This window comes from Lissotriton vulgaris, chromosome 10 (assembly GCF_964263255.1).
Source record: "Lissotriton vulgaris chromosome 10, aLisVul1.2, whole genome shotgun sequence".
Taxonomy (NCBI): domain Eukaryota; kingdom Metazoa; phylum Chordata; class Amphibia; order Caudata; family Salamandridae; genus Lissotriton; species Lissotriton vulgaris.
Window position 1 is genome coordinate 1,048,991,152 of NC_141698.1, and position 18,183 is coordinate 1,049,009,334.

At 44.6% G+C, this 18,183-nt stretch overlaps 1 protein-coding gene across 1 annotated transcript in view; it reads right to left on the reverse strand.

Annotated features, from left to right (window-relative positions):
* Nucleotides 1–5,007: 5,007 nt before the first annotated feature.
* The window catches only part of CMTM8 (CKLF like MARVEL transmembrane domain containing 8), an 87,458-nt gene continuing 74,282 nt past the window's right edge, over nt 5,008–18,183 (reverse strand). The window contains exons 2-4 of the mRNA XM_086942105.1: nt 15,879–16,052; nt 11,493–11,615; nt 5,008–8,183 (exon numbers count right to left, since the gene is read on the reverse strand). Of these exons, the coding sequence (XP_086798231.1) occupies nt 8,106–8,183; nt 11,493–11,615; nt 15,879–16,052 (375 nt within the window). The 3' untranslated portion in view covers nt 5,008–8,105. The remainder of the gene's footprint in view (nt 8,184–11,492; nt 11,616–15,878; nt 16,053–18,183) is intronic.

The window sequence follows — 18,183 nt, forward strand, 5'->3', positions numbered from 1 at the left end:
ATGCCGGCGATCATACATCCGGATCAGTCGGGATTTATTAAGGGCCGCCAGACGCATGATAATTTGAGAAGAGTTGTACATCTCATAGAGAAAGCCTCTCAGTTCCGTATTCCAGCAGTACTGGTGGGGTTGGATGCTGAGAAGGCCTTTGATCGGGTGGATTGGGGATTCCTATTCCGCACTCTGGAGGCCTTTGGCTTCTCGCCCCAGGTTATCACCATGGTCCGTGCGAACGACAGCACTCCCAGTTCCAGAGTGGTAATTAATGGCCATCGCTCCGCCAGCTTCGCTCATTCCCGAGGAACTCAGCAGGGTTGCCCTCTATCACCCCTCCTTTTTGCTTTAAGCATTGAACCACTGGCCCTGGTGGTGCGTGGAAGGGAGCAAATAGAGGGAATTCCCTTTTCGGGTGAACAGCATAAAATCTCCCTTTTCGCAGACGATGTGCTGCTTTCAGTGGTGGACCCAGCTCAATCTCTGCCGCACATTCAGTCATTGCTCACTGACTATGAGGAAGTGGCTGGATTCAAGGTTAATTTCGCCAAATCGTATATTTTGAATCTGACACTTCCACCAGCCGAGGTGGAGCGACTCCGGCCGCTTACACCATTGGCGTGGGCGCCCGACTCCCTGCTGTATTTGGGTGTACGTTTGACACCTACCATTGGGTCCCTGTTCACGGCAAATTTCTCTTCTATGCTGTCAGCTGTGCATGGGGAACTGGACCGCTGGAAGCCGAAATACATCTCCTGGCTGGGTAGGATTCATGCCTTCAAGATGGTTCTCCTTCCCAGGTTCTTATACCTCTTCCAGGCGCTCCCTATTCCTATAGAGATGGACTTCTTCTGGCGCCTTAAGACTCTCTTGCTGAAATTAATCTGGCAGGGAGGCCGGGCACGACTTTCCTATGCAACTCTGCGGCGCCCGAGGGAGGAAGGAGGGGTTGGACTCCCTGATATGCACTTGTACTATAAAGCTGCACAGTTGCGGGTGCTGGTGGAATGGTCACAGCAAGAATCTGAGAAACACTGGCTGCACATGGACAGGAGTGTGGCAGGTCGGTCGATCTTGGATCTGGCCTGGAAACCTAAAGTTGACAGGCCCAGAAACGCCTACATCAGCACGCCCACGAGCACCGTCCTGAAGGTGTGGGACACAGTGACGGGGGATGAGCGCTGGACGACGTTCCCCTCTCCCTTTACTCCTCTGCATTTTAACCCGGCCTTTCCGCCGGCGCTGCTAGAGGGGCCGTTTCGACTCTGGAGAGAGGGGGGTTGCAGAGCCCTTACGCACCTGTTTCACGGTATGGAGCCACTTTCCTTTCCTAACTGCATGCGTGACTATGGCCTTCCTTCCACGGAACATTTTAGATATACCCAACTGATCCATTGGGCTACCTCCACGGGACTGCGAGAAGCGGCGACTAGACCGCCCTCACTTTTCGAGGCCTTTCTTTTACGAACTGCCACAATGAAGGGAACGATTTCCTTTCTATATAAACTTTTGCTTCGTACGACAATTTCCCCCCGTCCACGCTGCATGGATCATTGGGAGGGTCTGCTGGGTAGGGACATAGCGGAGAGAGAATGGAAGGGTCTCTGGCGTGACATTAGAACTCATAATCACTCAGTGGACTTACGGGACGCCCATTTTAAAACTATGTTCGACTGGTACCTGTACCCCTCGAAACTGCATCGCATCTTCCCGGCTTCTTTGGACCGCTGTTGGAGGGGCTGTGGTCTGTTGGGAGACTTTAGCCACATCTGGTGGGACTGTCCGATTATACGACCCTTCTGGACCGAGATCTTGTCACATATCAAAGATATGTCGGGGTATCCGATCCCTGATTCCTTGGCCTTTGTCATCTTGGGCCTGAGGGACCCGTTATTGGAGCCCCAAACGAAGGCGGACAAACAGATTTTGTGGCTCTGCCTGGGAGCGGCTAAACTTACGTTGGCTGAGGCCTGGAAGAAACCAACGGCACCGGCTATGTCCTTGTGGCACGCGAAGTTGTGGAGGTTGATGAGCATGGAGAGAATGGCGGACATCTTTCTGGGCAACTTTAAGAACTTTATGTTTCGGTGGGGCCCTTTGGTCCGATATTTATCGCGAGGTTTGCCATCAGCGGTCTGCCCATCGGCCCTACGAGCCCTTCATCTTTTCCAGATTTAAGTAGGTTGTGTGATAGTGCGACTGAGACTGCATGTCTGTTGGCGCCACCACCTTGGGGGGAGGGGTAGTTTGGGGAGGCGGGTTGGGGGGAGTTAGGGGTGGGTTCTGTTTTCTCCTGCACCTGCGTGCCATCGTTAACAATGATACTGCTTATCCGGTGGCCAGACAGTTTATGTCAATGCACAACAAAGACTTGCAGTGCCTCAAATATTTTGTTATAGCATCCATCCCTAAGCCAAGGAGGGGAGGGGATAGGGACAAAATGTTAAGGAGACTGGAGTCACAAATGATCCTTGAAATGGACAGTAAATTCCCTAATGGACTAAATACTACAGAGGATATGCATTACTTTTCATGAATGTTACTTTTATTCAAATATTTGATACAGATCAGAACATCTTTGAGATTGCCTCCCTGCTGTTAAGTTTAAATATGATATTTCTATTTTCTTCTTTTTATTTTTATATAATTATTTTTATCAATTTTTCTTGGGTAATTTGTTTTTGGACATGGAGAATACAGCATCGAGATCCTTTATCACACCTTCTAATGTACGACATATAGTTCAGCCACTTTGTCTATTGGATAGATTGTATCTTTGACTCAGTATATGTGTTTTCTGTTGGCTTCTTTTATTTCCACATGCAATACAGTTTTGGCTCACTAATTTCAAACAATGCATTTATGCAGACAGATGGTGTGGTAGCCAAACCACTTGGTTTGAAAATATTGACTGTGGGCCATTCAATGAGCTCGGTCATATGATGAAACTGTTTTTTTTTCTCTACAAATAGCATTATTTGCACATATGAGAGTATAAATTCTTGCGATAGTTTGCATAAGAGTCATATGTTTACAAAAAAGCACTTTATTGCGTTTTTTGCACATATTTATTGTGCTATTTTGCACTAAATGCTCATATGAGGAGAAAAAAATAGATTCAACAGTTACAAGCTCTATTTATGGAAAGGTTTAATTAAATGTACAAATTGTATAGTTGTTAATTTATTTGCATGTGGTATTAAGATATAAGAATCAAACAAATTTGTAGTCAAATCAATGTGCATTTATGCAGTGATATTTTTAAATGTTCGTACATAAGGATTTTTTTGTCGAATGACACTTGATAGATTTGCTTAAAGTTTATTCAAACAAGCAAAAAAAAGTGAAAAGAAAGAAAGAAAGTGTGCAGGAAACTGCTGACAGTATATTTTCCATGTCTATGATCACATGTGGTGTTAAGGAAAGAATAAAAGGAAATTGTAAGCTCTTTACTGATAATCTGTGAACAAGTGCGGACGCCAGAAACGCGTCAGATTCAGCGGCTCCATTAAATAAAAAATTGTGTGCCAGAGACGTTGGATTTGCGTCATCTTTATGCTTGCCTGAAAGCGCGGAGGTGCAGGAGACGAAATTTGGCTTCATATATATATTGTGACAAAGAGCTTTCGCTCGAAACGCATCAGCCGAAATATAGAAATCACCTGTAAGCCCTAGCGCTCAGGCGGGCACACGACGTTGTCCTGCAATAAACAGTGTTCTCTGCCTTGTCGCAGCTCGTTATCAGTCCTCCTCATTTCTTACATGCTCGCCGCGTTTCGAGGCATTCGCACCTCTTCTTCATGAACTGAACATCAAGGCACAGTCGTTGCATCACCTATTTGTTCTTTATTTCTTCAATCAAATGAAACCGCCTTTAGTGGGTGTGACTCTGTTGGTATCCTGTCGTATTGCATGCTGGTATTTGCAGTTCTTTAGGTGAGTTTGTAGTGCTTTACCTTAGTAGGGTCAGTGTCTTTCTGTTGTATTCAAGCATGTCATTCTCCTTGGTAGGATGGAGTTCCTGAATTCACGACTCATAGTCACTGGATGATGTCATCAATGATGTCACAAGTGATGTCATTTGTGATGTCACTGACCATGCCATGATTAATGTAATATGTGAGGTCATAAGAAGTGCATTGCGGGGGCGTGAGTTATAGTTAACTCAGCTAACTTTAACGGCTGAATTTCTCTGGTTTTGTATGAGTAAAATCTGACCTTAACTAAAACGTCCCTGTAACCTTTATTTTTTTGCGTGAATTTCTACGTTTTTTTAAATTCTATTAGCTAACTATAATGTCCTTGTAACCTTTGGCTTTTTCAGTGAATTTTAAAGGTTTTAAAAAAATGCTAATTCCTAACTATAACGTCCATGTAACCTTTGTTTTCTTTAGTAAATTTCTGAGGTTTTTTAACTAGCAGTCAAATTTGCAGAGTGATGGAGAAAGAGGGCTGGGCCTCCAACCAGCTCTCAAGAATTCTGCAGCATAGGGTTTACAGGAGGTACCTGGACGGCTTCTTGGCCCCCTAGGTCCCACAGGAGTAAAGTAGATTTCATCCCCTAACCAGTAGTGCGCCAGGAAGCGCGTTTGCAGAGTGGTGGAGGAAGGGGGCGTGGCCTCTGAAGACCTCTTAGCATTTCCACTGTGTGGGACTTACTGGAGATAACAGGAGGTTATATATATATATATATATATATATTGCCACCTAACTAAAATATACCCCAGTGCTAATAAAATAAAAAAATAAAAGAAAAAATGAAAAAGTGAAATCCGTCCAAAGAAAGTCAAGGTGGAGATTTCACGTCTTCTAGATCCAGGCCTGCAATATATGAAGTATAATGATGTCGCATATACTCCTGTGCCATCTAAACTCTGCTGTGGGCAGGGAATACCTGTACATGCACCAGCTGGAGCCCGCAGAGGCCAAACAATAGAGGATTACAGAACACAAAAGAAAATATTCACCATGCATCAGAAACATTTAAATCAACAAAAGGAAACGCTGTTTTGGCGATGGTAGTCATTTTATGAGCGCATTTGAAATGAGTTGTGCATTGCAGAGTTTTATATTCTTCTATTGAAATGTTTTCCCGGCATTGCATGAACCCCTTTTGACACAAGAATCAGACCAATTTTGTGCGACATGGATTTCTTTTCTACAACAAAAATTTAAATATTACAATCATGACATTAAAAACAAATAATATGATTTTAAAGAAAGTATGCATTGTTTTCTTGTGTGAAATATTCTTAATGTACTTCTGTAGGAATTTTACTGACTGGGTCCATGTTACTACCAAGATTAGCTTCAAACCCACTCCCACCCGCAACTGCCTCTTTGTATCTGGCCGTTATGCTTTTCTGTTGTAAAAGGCTCTGCCTGCTGCTATGTTCATAGCATTACCTTTCCCAGGTGTAGCTCAACACCCTCATCTGTCTGCTCTTTTTGTCTTCTCACCAGGGTGAGCTCCAAGGGCAAACTCCACCATGCCTGCACATAAAACAACTTATGTGATTTGCTCTTTTGGCCTATACCTACTCCACCTCTAGGGACAGCACTTTTTCAGTGTTTGATCAGCTATTACATCTTGTTGCTGGCAGTCGAATCTGTGTGTCACCACACAGGATATTTTCGGCAACTATACTTCGCCATATAGCGGTAGCTTCTGTATGTGACCAATCACCTTACACCAGCAGCAGTAGCAACTCTGCTTGCTTGCTGATATGTGTTCGTAGTGCAGTACCTGTGTCATCAGACTGCGCCAAAGACAAGAGACCTTCCTTCGGCGAGCCATCTGTGAATTTGAGTTACACCATACATGACAGTTTATGGCATCAAACACAGTCTTTCTTTCATGTTCATGCATTCACATTGGCATGTATACATGACATGATTATAAACTAGATGCAACCTTCCTGGAATGTTCACCCACATATAAAGTGTTGTGTAAGAACAGCAAAATGTGAAGACATGATTAGCAGTTGACAACATGCTAGATAGGCCCTTGTTTGGTCTCATGTAATTTTCACTGTGGAACATTTACTGAAGAGTGTTCTAGATCCGAACGTTTTCTTTGAACTTGTGAACAGTTATCGCCTGTTATCTCTTGGTTTTCATATCTGTTGGACGTTTTATCTCGACCTACAATCAGACCTACTGTTCACCTGATAAAAACGTGAAGAATCTTCTTGCTAATGTGGATGCATGAACATGAAAGAAAGACTGTGTTTGAGGCGATAAACAGTGAGGAAACTATGTCACGATTCCCAACTACCCATGGACATAAAAGGCAGACTCAGTGGCAAACGGTGGCAATGTTGAATATTTAACAAAGGGTCTTCTATCTAACAGGAAAGAAAGGACAGACTGTATTCCGAGGATATTCGGCTCCTGCAACACTGTCTTAAATGAAGAATAGGTGGCAGTGTTTAGGGCTGAGGACACAAGGTAAGGGGGCTCTAGAGTTATAGGGCCAACTGCGCAACTGTGAGGACTCCCAGTTAACCAAAACCACATTGATTGGCAATTTCCAGCCTGGAGCGTGGGTCTCAGTGACAGCCGTACTGGTGAGATTTGCTTATACTGAAAATGTATAGTACATGGACCAGGCTAGGACTGTGGGAAGGCCAGGCCTGGGGACCAACTATAAGATATTGATTTACTGTTCCCAGGAGACCCAGAAGAAGGTTAGTTGTTTTTCTGCTACTCATATGCTAGTAGGGTAGCATGCAGTAAGCATCAGGCAAAGGTGCAGCCTCCTTACTTCAGGCGTGGAGCTAGCAGGGCATCGCGGGACTGAGACCAGGCCTGCTTCTAGTCCAAGCAGGTTTATCACACCGGTTTGCAGCAGTTCCCTGGTCATAGGGTTTGAAACGCTCATCTTTGGTGTTGATATCACCGCATTGACTGTGGTGACCCCAGGTAGGATGAGCAGGAATATTTTAACCTGTTATTCATGTTTGCTGAGGAGGAGGTTTAATCCTGGCAGGAGAGGGATGGGCGGCATTGCCGTGTTCAACCTATTCGGCAGAGATCTGTAAAGGTTTCCAGAGGTAGGTCCTTATAGAGGGGCAGTAATTACCAGGCAAATAGAAGTTGTCTACTTGCCAGTGTTCAATTGCATGTCGATGACCCTGTTCGTGAGACATCTTATCTAGTTGTTAAATGTTGCATGTTGCACATTCTTGTTCATAATGATCCCGGTCTCTGTCTACATGCCTGTTGATGCGGATGCAACTTTCCTAAGGACACATTGAGTAATTCAACATGAAGTTCTGTTGAGACGGACACACCTCAATAGAAGCATACCACCTTCTGTGGTGCTTAATCAGCCCTCGGTTGAGTTGTGTCAGTCTCAAAAGAGTTCCTGGATACGAGCAGTAACCACAGTTCTCCAGAAAACATTACCAAAAGATAAGATCTTAGCATAAGCAATTACATTTTGAAGACCTTGTGTTTTGACCCATCGCCACCACCCAACATTCATAGTCGTAGGAAATTGGTGGAATAAAGATCCTACGAACCCAAAACCTGTAACACAATGATCACTCGTGCAGCATCTGAATGTGATTCCTCTTTATAGGCCTTGTGGTGTTTGCAAAAGTGCGCATGTGTCCTCTAGGCACAACCTCAGAAGCATCCCATCATTGTCTTATCCTCATAATTAAGTATTCTTACAGTGGAGCTCCGGGTCATAGAGAGCGCCATCTGAAAGTTTAAAAAACTTGTGCGAGAGTGCGCTACCGGCACCAGACCTACTCAGAAGCAGTTCGCTCACCACACCTTCTAGCACCTTCTGTCTTTCAAAGGATCTTCCATCCTATGTTTCAACGTTGAGCACATTCTGTCCAAAGACGCCGTTTCTGGATGCTTCAAGCCGCATGGCCCTCAAACAACAACATCATTTTCAGTCTTGCACTCGGTGGCAGCAACATGATCATTCGAAATTGATCAAGTCACAACATTGTCCCTGAACAGGAACACACTCAAAAAATATAAGAAAACTAAAATGCGGCATAGCAGCGTTCCTTTTTAAAACATCTGCTTCCCTCTTTGATGTGGTCTCACTGGTGGAGAGATTATGATCTGAAATGATTTTCGCTGGCTCCTCAAGTCCTTGATTTCCAAGCCATGAAACAAAAATATGAATGTCCAGCGTAGCAGAGGGTGACCACGAAGGCAAAGAACTGAAAAGAAAAGCGAAGAATAAATGAAAGAAGGGCTTGTCAGAGCACACATTTTGTAAGTTCTTCCTTGCATTCATCCGTCGCACAGCTCAAGTGTGACAACCCCTCAGTCCTAATACCAGTATTACGTGAGAATCAACCCACCCTCATCTCAAGACTCCTAATGTGGTCTGAGAAAAGGTTTTCCATCAGTAGTACAAGTTTAGCAGAGAATACAATATTCTACAACGAAAGGGTGACCTGCTCACCTCTGTAAGGGGTCTGCTGGGGCGTGGCACCATGTACAGCATATTATTTTAGTAACTTTTGAACCTTTTAAGCTAAATATTACTTTTGCTAAAATCTGAAAGTATGCGTTCGGTGGATTCTGTGGCAAATGAGGAAAAGCACACTTATGTGGAAATTCCATGACTGCTGATTCGCATAATTCCAATGGACTTGTGTATAACACTACATCACTCAGAGGAAGCAACCACCCAGTCCAGCTTATAGTAAAATACTACATAATTCAGGAGGCAAATACCTAAGCCGTTTTTATAGTATACCCTACATAATTCAAAGATGGCAAAAACTGCAGCCTTGTTTATAGTACAAATCTACACAATTTAGAATGCGACCATTCCAGCTTTGTTATAAAATAGAACGCTACATAACTCAGAGAAGCCAACCACCCCAGCCCTGTTTATAGTACAACCTTACACAACCCAGAAGAGACAACCACCCCAGCCCTGATTATAGTACAACCTTACACAGTCCAGAAGAGACAACCACCACAGCCCTGCTTATAGTACACCCTTACACAACCCAGAAGAGACAACCACCCCAGTCCTGTTTATAGTACAACCTTACACAACCCAGAAGAGACAACCACCCCAGTCCTGTTTATAGTACAACCTTACACAGCACAGAAGAGACAACCACCCCAGCCCTGCTTACAGTACAACCTTACACAACCCAGAAGAGACAACCACTCCAGCCCTGTTTATAGTACACCCTTACACAACCCAGAAGAGACAACCACCCCAGTCCTGTTTATAGTACAACCTTACACAACACAGAAGAGACAACCACCCCAGCCCTGCTAACAGTACAACCTTACACAACACAGAAGAGACAACCACCCCAGCCCTGCTTATAGTACAACCTTACACAAGCCAGAAGAGACAGCCCTGCATTTAGTACAACCTTACACAACCCAGAAGAGACAACCCCCCAGCCCTGCTTATAATACAACCTTATAAAACCCAGAAGAGACAACCCCCCAGCCCTGCTTATAGTACAACCTTACACAACCCAGAAGAGACAACCACCCAGCCCTGCTTATAATACGACCTTACACAACCCAGAAGAGACAACCACCCCAGCCCTGCTTATAATACAACCTTATAAAACCCAGAAGAGACAACCCCCCAGCCCTGCTTATAGTACAACCTTACACAACCCAGAAGAGACAACCCCCCAGCCCTGCTTATAGTACAACCTTACACAACCCAGAAGAGACAACCACCCAGCCCTGCTTATAATACGACCTTACACAACCCAGAAGAGACAACCACCCAGCCCTGCTTATAATACGACCTTACACAACCCAGAAGAGACAACCACCCCAGCCCTGCTTATAGTACAACCTTACACAACCCGGAAGAGACAACCCCCCTAGCCCTGCTTATAGTACAACCTTACACAACTCAGAAGAGACAACCCCCCAGCCCTGCTTATAGTACAACCTTACACAACCCAGAAGAGACAACCACCCCAGCCCTGTTTATAGTATAATCGCATATAACTCAGAGAAGGCAATCATCCTAGCCCTGGTAATCGTATAACCCTACACAACTCAGATGAGGCAACTGCCTCAGCCCTGCTTATAATACAACCTTATAAAACCCAGAAGAGACAACCCCCCAGCCCTGCTTATAGTACAACCTTACACAACCCAGAAGAGACAACCACCCAGCCCTGCTTATAATACGACCTTACACAACCCAGAAGAGACAACCACCCCAGCCCTGCTTATAGTACAACCTTACACAACTCAGAAGAGACAACCCCCCAGCCCTGCTTATAGTACAACCTTACACAACCCGGAAGAGACAACCACCCCAGTCCTGCTTATAGTACAACCTTACACAACCCAGAAGAGACAACCACCCCAGCCCTGTTTATAGTATAATCGCATATAACTCAGAGAAGGCAATCATCCTAGCCCTGGTAATCGTATAACCCTACACAACTCAGATGAGGCAACTGCCTCAGCCCTGTAGAATAACACTACAAACCTCAGAGGAGGCACCCACAAGTACAAGCTGCCATTGTAAAATGGATGTTTTTAAACATCCCTGAACCATAAGGTGCCTGACACACAGTGCAGGGATGTTTAGAGGGGAATCATAGGTGCCCCCCAGGCACCATAGCAGAGGGCCAGGGGGAAGGGGGCCCTGCTAGGGTCCCTAAAGACACTTTCCGACAGCCATCCCATATCGGAAAGGCCAACATGAATAGGCTGTTGGAAAGTGCCATTATGATCCTGATGGTGAGCCGAGCCTGGCTCCACCATCATTAGGGGATTATGGTGGCTTCGGACGCCCCGTTTCACTCCGAACGCTGTCATCCTAATACACCGGTTGGACTGAAACCTACGATGTAGGGTGGAAAGCCTCCAACATCTGGTCGCAGGATTTGTGCCCGACGTCTTTATAAGCCACATTTTTTATTGCTTTTATTTGCTTTAGAGCTATGGTCAAAATCAGAAATATACTTCATTGTGGAGACACGAATAGTGCATGAGGATATCAACTCCTTGTCATTTCAATACACAGCCGCTTTCCAAATCGCAGTCTCAGAACAGACCCAACTCCAGCCTTTGCAATGCATGCACAAGTAGCAGGGTGGACTTCTTGCCTTTTAAAAACGATATATGTATTTGTGAAAGGCTTTTTACATAATTGTTTACAGCCAATTATATTTAAACTATACAGAAAATCCTAACCTCTTCCCCAGCCAGCTGCATTTAGGTGCATTTAGAGGAATAGATAAGGGTAGGATCCATTAGAGACATTAGCAATTGTAACAGGGCAGTGGACGTGGCTAGACACCTTAAAGCTATATTTTCTTCTAGGCACTATATTTCTGATTATTAACACAGCTAGAAATTGCTGACTTGTTCTAATGTGTAGGATAAGATCAGGACATCCTCAGCCTTATGTGCCTGCTGTAGTCACTTCAAAGAGGAGCTGCCCCTTTAAGGTATGTTGCCATGGTGGAGTCTGTAAAAACAGATGTAAACATACAACTCTTATAGCTACTCACCGTAGATGCCGCCCAGCTGTTGTAGTTGTGGGGTCCGTGCGACTTCCCCCTAGTGACAGAAAACGCGTTCACTATGGCCGCGATGAGGTATAAAACGAAGGCGCTGCCGTTGAAGCACAGATCCTGGGAGAAATGGAGGAGAGAAGAGCAGAATGGATCACACCGTGCACGCGACACTGGAGACCACGCACCCCGGTCCGTGTACCCCGCATCCGCTCTAAAGCTGCAGCACTTCATGTAGAGTCATTCTGAAGTCTGGGAAATGTAATTTTAAGTTGATTTCCATGGATCTCAGGCTCTGTGACCCCATGACACATTTCTGAGTGGTGAGTGAAAGAAGACAGTGAGGTGCAGGGCCGGACTGGGAGCCCAAAGCAGCCCTGGCAATTTTGTCAGACCAGCCCCCGGGGGAGGGGTGGGCGCAAGTGTGAAGCACTGCTGCTTTTTTTTTTTTACTGGGGACCGATATTGAAGCTTCCCTTCAAAACCGACCCGCAGTATCAAAACCGGCCTCCACCACTGCAAAGCCCGCCCCCACCCTGCCAGCCTCCTGGGGAAATGCCCGATGCCTGCTACAGCCAGTCCGGCCCTGGTGAGGTGTCTTCAGAGAGAGAAGTTAATCTATAGGGGTGCATGGGGGCGGGGCTAACGGTGACTGGCATGGAGTGGCTGATGCTAAAGGTGTTTTCAGAGTGCCTGACAGAAGAGCTTGCAGGCAATGATGGGCTAAAATCACACAGAGTGGCTGACACAGAATGGAGTACTGAATGACCAAGAAAGGTGCCTGGCACGGAGCCTTTTTATGCATTAGTACGGTGTTAAAAGGACACTGAGTGCCTGACACAAAGTAGTTAACAAACAGGAGCAGGCTAGAGTAGCTATACTGACACCGTGCAGCTAGCGCTGAGTGGTTGACACAGAGGGCTGATTCACAAAGGTACACTTACACTTTTCTGTAAGTTTCCTTTTTCCTTTTTTTGGCATTCACAAACTACAAGTTTAATTTTACTAACAGTAATTCTATGACTGTGGGGACTCTGCTGTCGGGGATGAGAGCTCTGCATGCAGACCTATCTATGTGTAGAGTCTCCGCCACGAGAGCGGAGCCTAAGCAGTTGTAAAATTGCTATTAGTAACATTAAACTCATAGTGTGTGAATACCAACACAATTGTAAACTTACACAAAAGTGTAAGTTTACCTTTGTGAATCAGGCCCAGAGTGAATGGCAGAAAGGGCTGGCTGAGAGTAGCTAAGTGAGCATCAGGCTACATTAGCGAGTTGCTACAATGGCTGACACCAGGTGGCTGACACACACACTCAGTGCCTGGACAGCACTAGGCAGGAGTGGCTAGATGATCCAGGGTAGCTGACCCTGAGAGACTGAAGGCTGACATGGAGTGCCTGGCACGGAGCAGCTCATGTAGAGTAGAAAGCAGAAGTAGCTGAGACCCTCACTCAGAGAATGTGGGAAAGTGGAAAAAGAACATGTTAAATGTGGAGTGGGTGGATTTCTGTGAATTTAGTATGTCATTTCAATTATAATTAAAGTAGCATCTAATGCATCGAACAATGGAGAAACACTACTTCCAAGCATAGAATATCTGATGTTAGTCCCAGCAAAAGGCTAGTGCTAAATTCGCCACTTTAAATGCAGGAAATGTGTCTTTGCATGTTATCTCCCATTTAATGCAAAATGGGCACTAAAGCAATAATATCACGATTACTGGTTGTGCCAAAGCAATTAATACATAGTGGTATTTCTGGAATGAACCTGACCTTTTCTAAATGCAAAACTATGTAATAAATCAGCAGAAACTAAGACCCAGATTTACGTATTGTTCAGGCAGCGCAGAAGAGCATTTGCTCTGCTGCGGTGCGCAAATGAAAATACAGTGCAGAGCCGTATCCACTAAGGCTAGCCTACTGCTAGTGTCATACCACGCGCTGTCGTTCAAACAGGGCTCCTTTGCACAATCAGCGGTGAGTGTGCACTGGCTGCCATGGAATTTATACTGGAAGTATACCTTTCCAGTACACATTCCTATGCTTAGGCAAACTCCGAAGGTTCCCACGCATTGTGTATGTGCTGTGCACTGCAGCCCAGATGCAATGCATTGTTTGTTTGAGAAATGAACACATTTACCCTTGTTTGCATCTGCCTCAAGTAGCCATTACATTTTTGATGCAAAGTCAGGTCTGACTATCTTTGTAGATTGGACTTGCATCAAAACCTATGGGTGTGCATGCTGATGAGCCCTGTAAAGCTCCCTTGACATATGGTGATGCAAAGTGTTTTTCCTGCAGTGCAAAGGGCCCCTATCCAGCACAAATCTCCTGTTGCACCAGATATTAAATAGCATGTGCCACTTTGCGTAACAACATTACAGCACCGGTACAAAGCCTTAATACATTTGGCCCTAAAGCCTCAGTCTGGATTGTGATATATTGCTTCGACTGCTGCACATTTCAAATTGGCAATACAACAAATCCATTTTTATTTTAAGGGTTTGTCAAAGTATTACCACAGTTCTTTAAACCCTGCTACACCAGAACTTGTCATAAACTGCCTGGGTGCAGTCTCGCAGTGAAATTATGGCAGTGCTATATTTCACTGTCAAACTGCACTGTGAAGGGATTGCAGAAGACATTGTCTTAAGACATTGACTTGGTCTGAATATTTATTCTCACCTAAAACAGAAATTATCATTTTAAGATTTAAAGTTCCAAAAGAACTACAGGCCTTGGAAACAATTTACTTTCGGCGTATTTCCGAAATATTGACTTCTAAATATCATACGCAACATTTTTGTGGTTGAGTCTGACATGAAACCTTTACTTACAGAGGCTCTTGGAAAACTTAATCCTGAGCTGATGGTTGTTTAATTTTTCTTTTTCAGATCCTCAGCTTGGGAAATAGCTACCTGATTCCATTAGTGAACTTAGGAAAATTGGGGCCTCATTTTTGAAGAGAACTCTACATTTAGAGTAGAAATCAACCTATGGTGAAGAAAATTCAGCCAGTAAATTCTACTCCTAAAACTGGAGAATGTTAGTTTCCAACCAAACTCTAAATAAGGCCGATAATGTGTTTCAGGACAGAAATCCAAACGTATTTCTTCTGCATCGTACTCATCTCTTAGCCCCGTAGGCCCCGTACAAGGTGTGTTGGGTTTCTTATTATATCCTTATACCCCGCTGCCGAGGGTTATAAGGCTATATACCCGTTGTTAAAGGCCCCAAAGCCACAGGTGAGGGTCTATAACGAGGGAGAGGGCCTTTAACAACTGGTATAGCCCGTGGCAGAAGGGCTATTTAAACATTTCACCCACTAGAGGTAGAATGTTCTAAATTAAAAATGGGAAAACTATATGAAGACAAACATTATAATGTTGGGGCTTCAGGCTTATACCAGCTATTGAAAGCCCAGAGCTATTCTATTGTCTTCAATGGAGCTCTCAACATTCCAATGTTCTAGTATAGCCTTAAAACCCACCGTAGCGGGCTATACTGGCTATTAAAGGCCCGCTCCAGCGTTAAAGGCCCGAGCCGAAGGCCTTTAACAAGGGAGCTGGACTTTAGTAGCCAGTATAGCCTGCTACGAAGGGCTGTAAGCTTATTAGAAAATTCTGCCACTACAGAGCAGAATGTTCTAACAAATAAAACAAAAGCCTCTTGAAGCCCGAGGGGGTTTAAATCCCCTCGGGCTCGGAGAGGCCTTTGTGAAAACAACATTGGAATGTTGCTCTGCGGGCCTTCACCGGCCCGTAGAAGCACGGAGCACTCCATTGTCTTCAATGGAGTGCTCGATATTCCAATGTTCCAATATGTCATAAACGCTGATGCCATAGTTATGGGCCTATAGATTCCATTATAACTCTCCTAAATGGAGCTTTTGTTCCCACACTCTTGCAAACTCCAGCCTTGGACAGGGTGCACACTAAGGCAAGGGCACTTATTTATTTATTTAGAAGACACATATAGTTCTACAAGAGCAAAATAGCCTCAACGTGCTGAAACACCGGTAAGTAGATATAAAGTATTAGAATTGATAGAACACGGGATACACATAAAGGGGATGGGTTTGTTTTAGGCATCTAATCAGCCCGACCTGAAGCAATCAATGGCAGTAGAAAGTGGGTCGAAACTGCTCAACTTTTTGACTCCGGTCCTCTCAGCCTTCACCTGCCATTGGGCCCTCTAACTTTTTGGAAGCAGTTAAAAGGTCTCTATTTGCAGCCTCGCTTCCTCTGCTAGTCACTGTGCTTGTATCTGTGGTTTTAGGTCTGGTCAGAGCCAAGACGACTTCATGTAAATGTGTGATATACAAATATAATTAATAAATAAGTAAATAATGATGAGAGGGACTGTGCTCATACTGTACTCACCACTGTAGCCCACGGCACGTGTGAAATCCGGGTGTAAGCCATGGTGATGTAAAGGATGAGGAAGAAAACGGTCAGGACCCAGTAACAGACAGCTACAAACATCACCCAACCGAAGCCAGGAAAGCGGAAATATTCTGTGCCCGCGATCAGTGCCCACACCAGCATGCCCAGCACCTGGAGGAGAGAAGAGGAAACAGGCATTTGCAAAGACTTCCTTTCCTGGGAGAGACACTTTTCATTTATATTTTCAATGTAAGACATGAAAGAAGATCCAATCCTTGCAGTTGGCCAAATGAAGCCAACCATAGGTACATATAATAACAGACAGCATGAAACCCCAACACACCCCGCAGATTCCAGAAATTGATTCACAGCTAAGAGCAAGGAAACAGCACGTTTGGCTGTAGGATTCTGAAATGAGCAAGTCATGCCACGGAGTCAGTACTCCTGCTCTAATATTGTCAGGGACACTGGAATTATGTGAATCTACGACTGCAGTGTTTTCTGCTTATTGATGGATTTGCCACATTTGCCGCATAATCAGTCATCTTCTGCATAATCTGCAGATGTTAACAAAAACTTGTTGATAACGAAAATGGATCAAAAGCTACTAAAAACGTGGCAACACGCGTTTCTGCAAAGTGGAAGGTAGTTTCCATAGGTTGACTGATAATTTTCAGTTGTTTATTACTCCATGTGTGTGTTAAACTGATACCAGTAAGGAGAAATCTTTGTCTAGACAGTGTTAACATGGGTAAAAATGACAAAGTTATGAAGTGATACTACCACAAAATGTTCTGTTTTATGCCATATAATTTGCCTTTTTCATAAGTATGTGGAAACTGATGCAGCTGCAACATTCCATAATCCCAGCAGCCCTGATCATAGTGTACCACAGGATATCACAACATGGAAGTGTGATATAAAAGAAGGTGAACGGCACAGTTCACAGTGTGATATATATAAGACCACAATATATATTATGTAAGGACATAAGTACAAGCCTGTGTGGTAGTTTGTCATGACAACATTACATAAGAACGGCACATATAAATGTCATACAACAGCGTCATATGAGAACAGGACACAAGTGCAGGACATAAGACAATGTTCAACAGTATGATCCCATAAAATGAGACAAAATGAGATAAGAAAACGTTATCCCATGCAATACGGCAACATGACACTAGGCACAATTCATTTTTTTTAAATGACATACCATAACATACCGCCACGCAAAGTGACGAGACTCAGAACAGAAAATGCATAAGATAACATGGCACTGCACAAATATATGTTTCCCCATTGTATTGTTTCTTTGTAGGGCAAAAAAAAACCAATAGCTGTCATGGACGGTCTTTAGGGACATTATGTTCCAAATCCCTAAAATGAGGAAATACTTCTTGCCTCACTTGCCAGTGTGTTGTCTGTGTGTCTGGCTGCTGTTCACAGTGAATGGTACTGAGGTCCTGTGTGTCTGCTGCTGACAGGTCACTGCACTCACACAGGCACTTGCCACGGAGGTGCCTGTGTATCTGGCTGCTGCTGACAGGTCACTGTACTCACACAGGCACTTGTCACCAAGGTGCCTTGGTGTCTGTCTGGCTGGTACTCACAGTGCACTTTACTCACTCAGGCACTTGCCACTGAGGTGCCTGTGTATCTGGCTGCTACTCACAGTGCACTTTCCTCACTCAGGGGCATACTTATGAGATGGGTTGCGTCATGGTTGCACCACACAACATGGTACATGTGCGCTATAAACGTCTAAGTCAGATTTTTGAAGCCACACAAAGCCACTGCATAGGTTTGAATGGCTCCAAAACATCTAGGCTAATGGAATGCAGGGCAAATCACTGTGTTGTGTTACTCTGCCCAGGGAAGGCGTTCCATGGGCATTGCGTGGGTGTAAACCTGGGAATACGCCAAAAACATACGTCCCCCCATGAGAGGTGTAACTAGGAGAAATAACTTTATTTCTTCCTGTTTCTTCCTCTTCTAAATATTCCTCTCAAGATTGTTTCTGTGCAGGAAGGTGCCCCTTCCTGTAAATGTAAATTGATACTTGTATAGCACACTACTCACCCGCAAGGGTCTTAAGGCGCTTGTACAAATACCACTGTGGAACCCATCCTGGCTTTCCCTGTGAGGCGTCCACTCCTGGGCACCCCAAGGTGGAGGCCAGGCATCCTTAGCGTTGTGGGGGCCGTTGTGGAGATTAAGCAAGCTATTGCCCAGAGTTGCAGAGTGGGACTCAATGATTGGAATAGGTACAGAGGTGAGAATTATCAGGTCCGTGGAACTT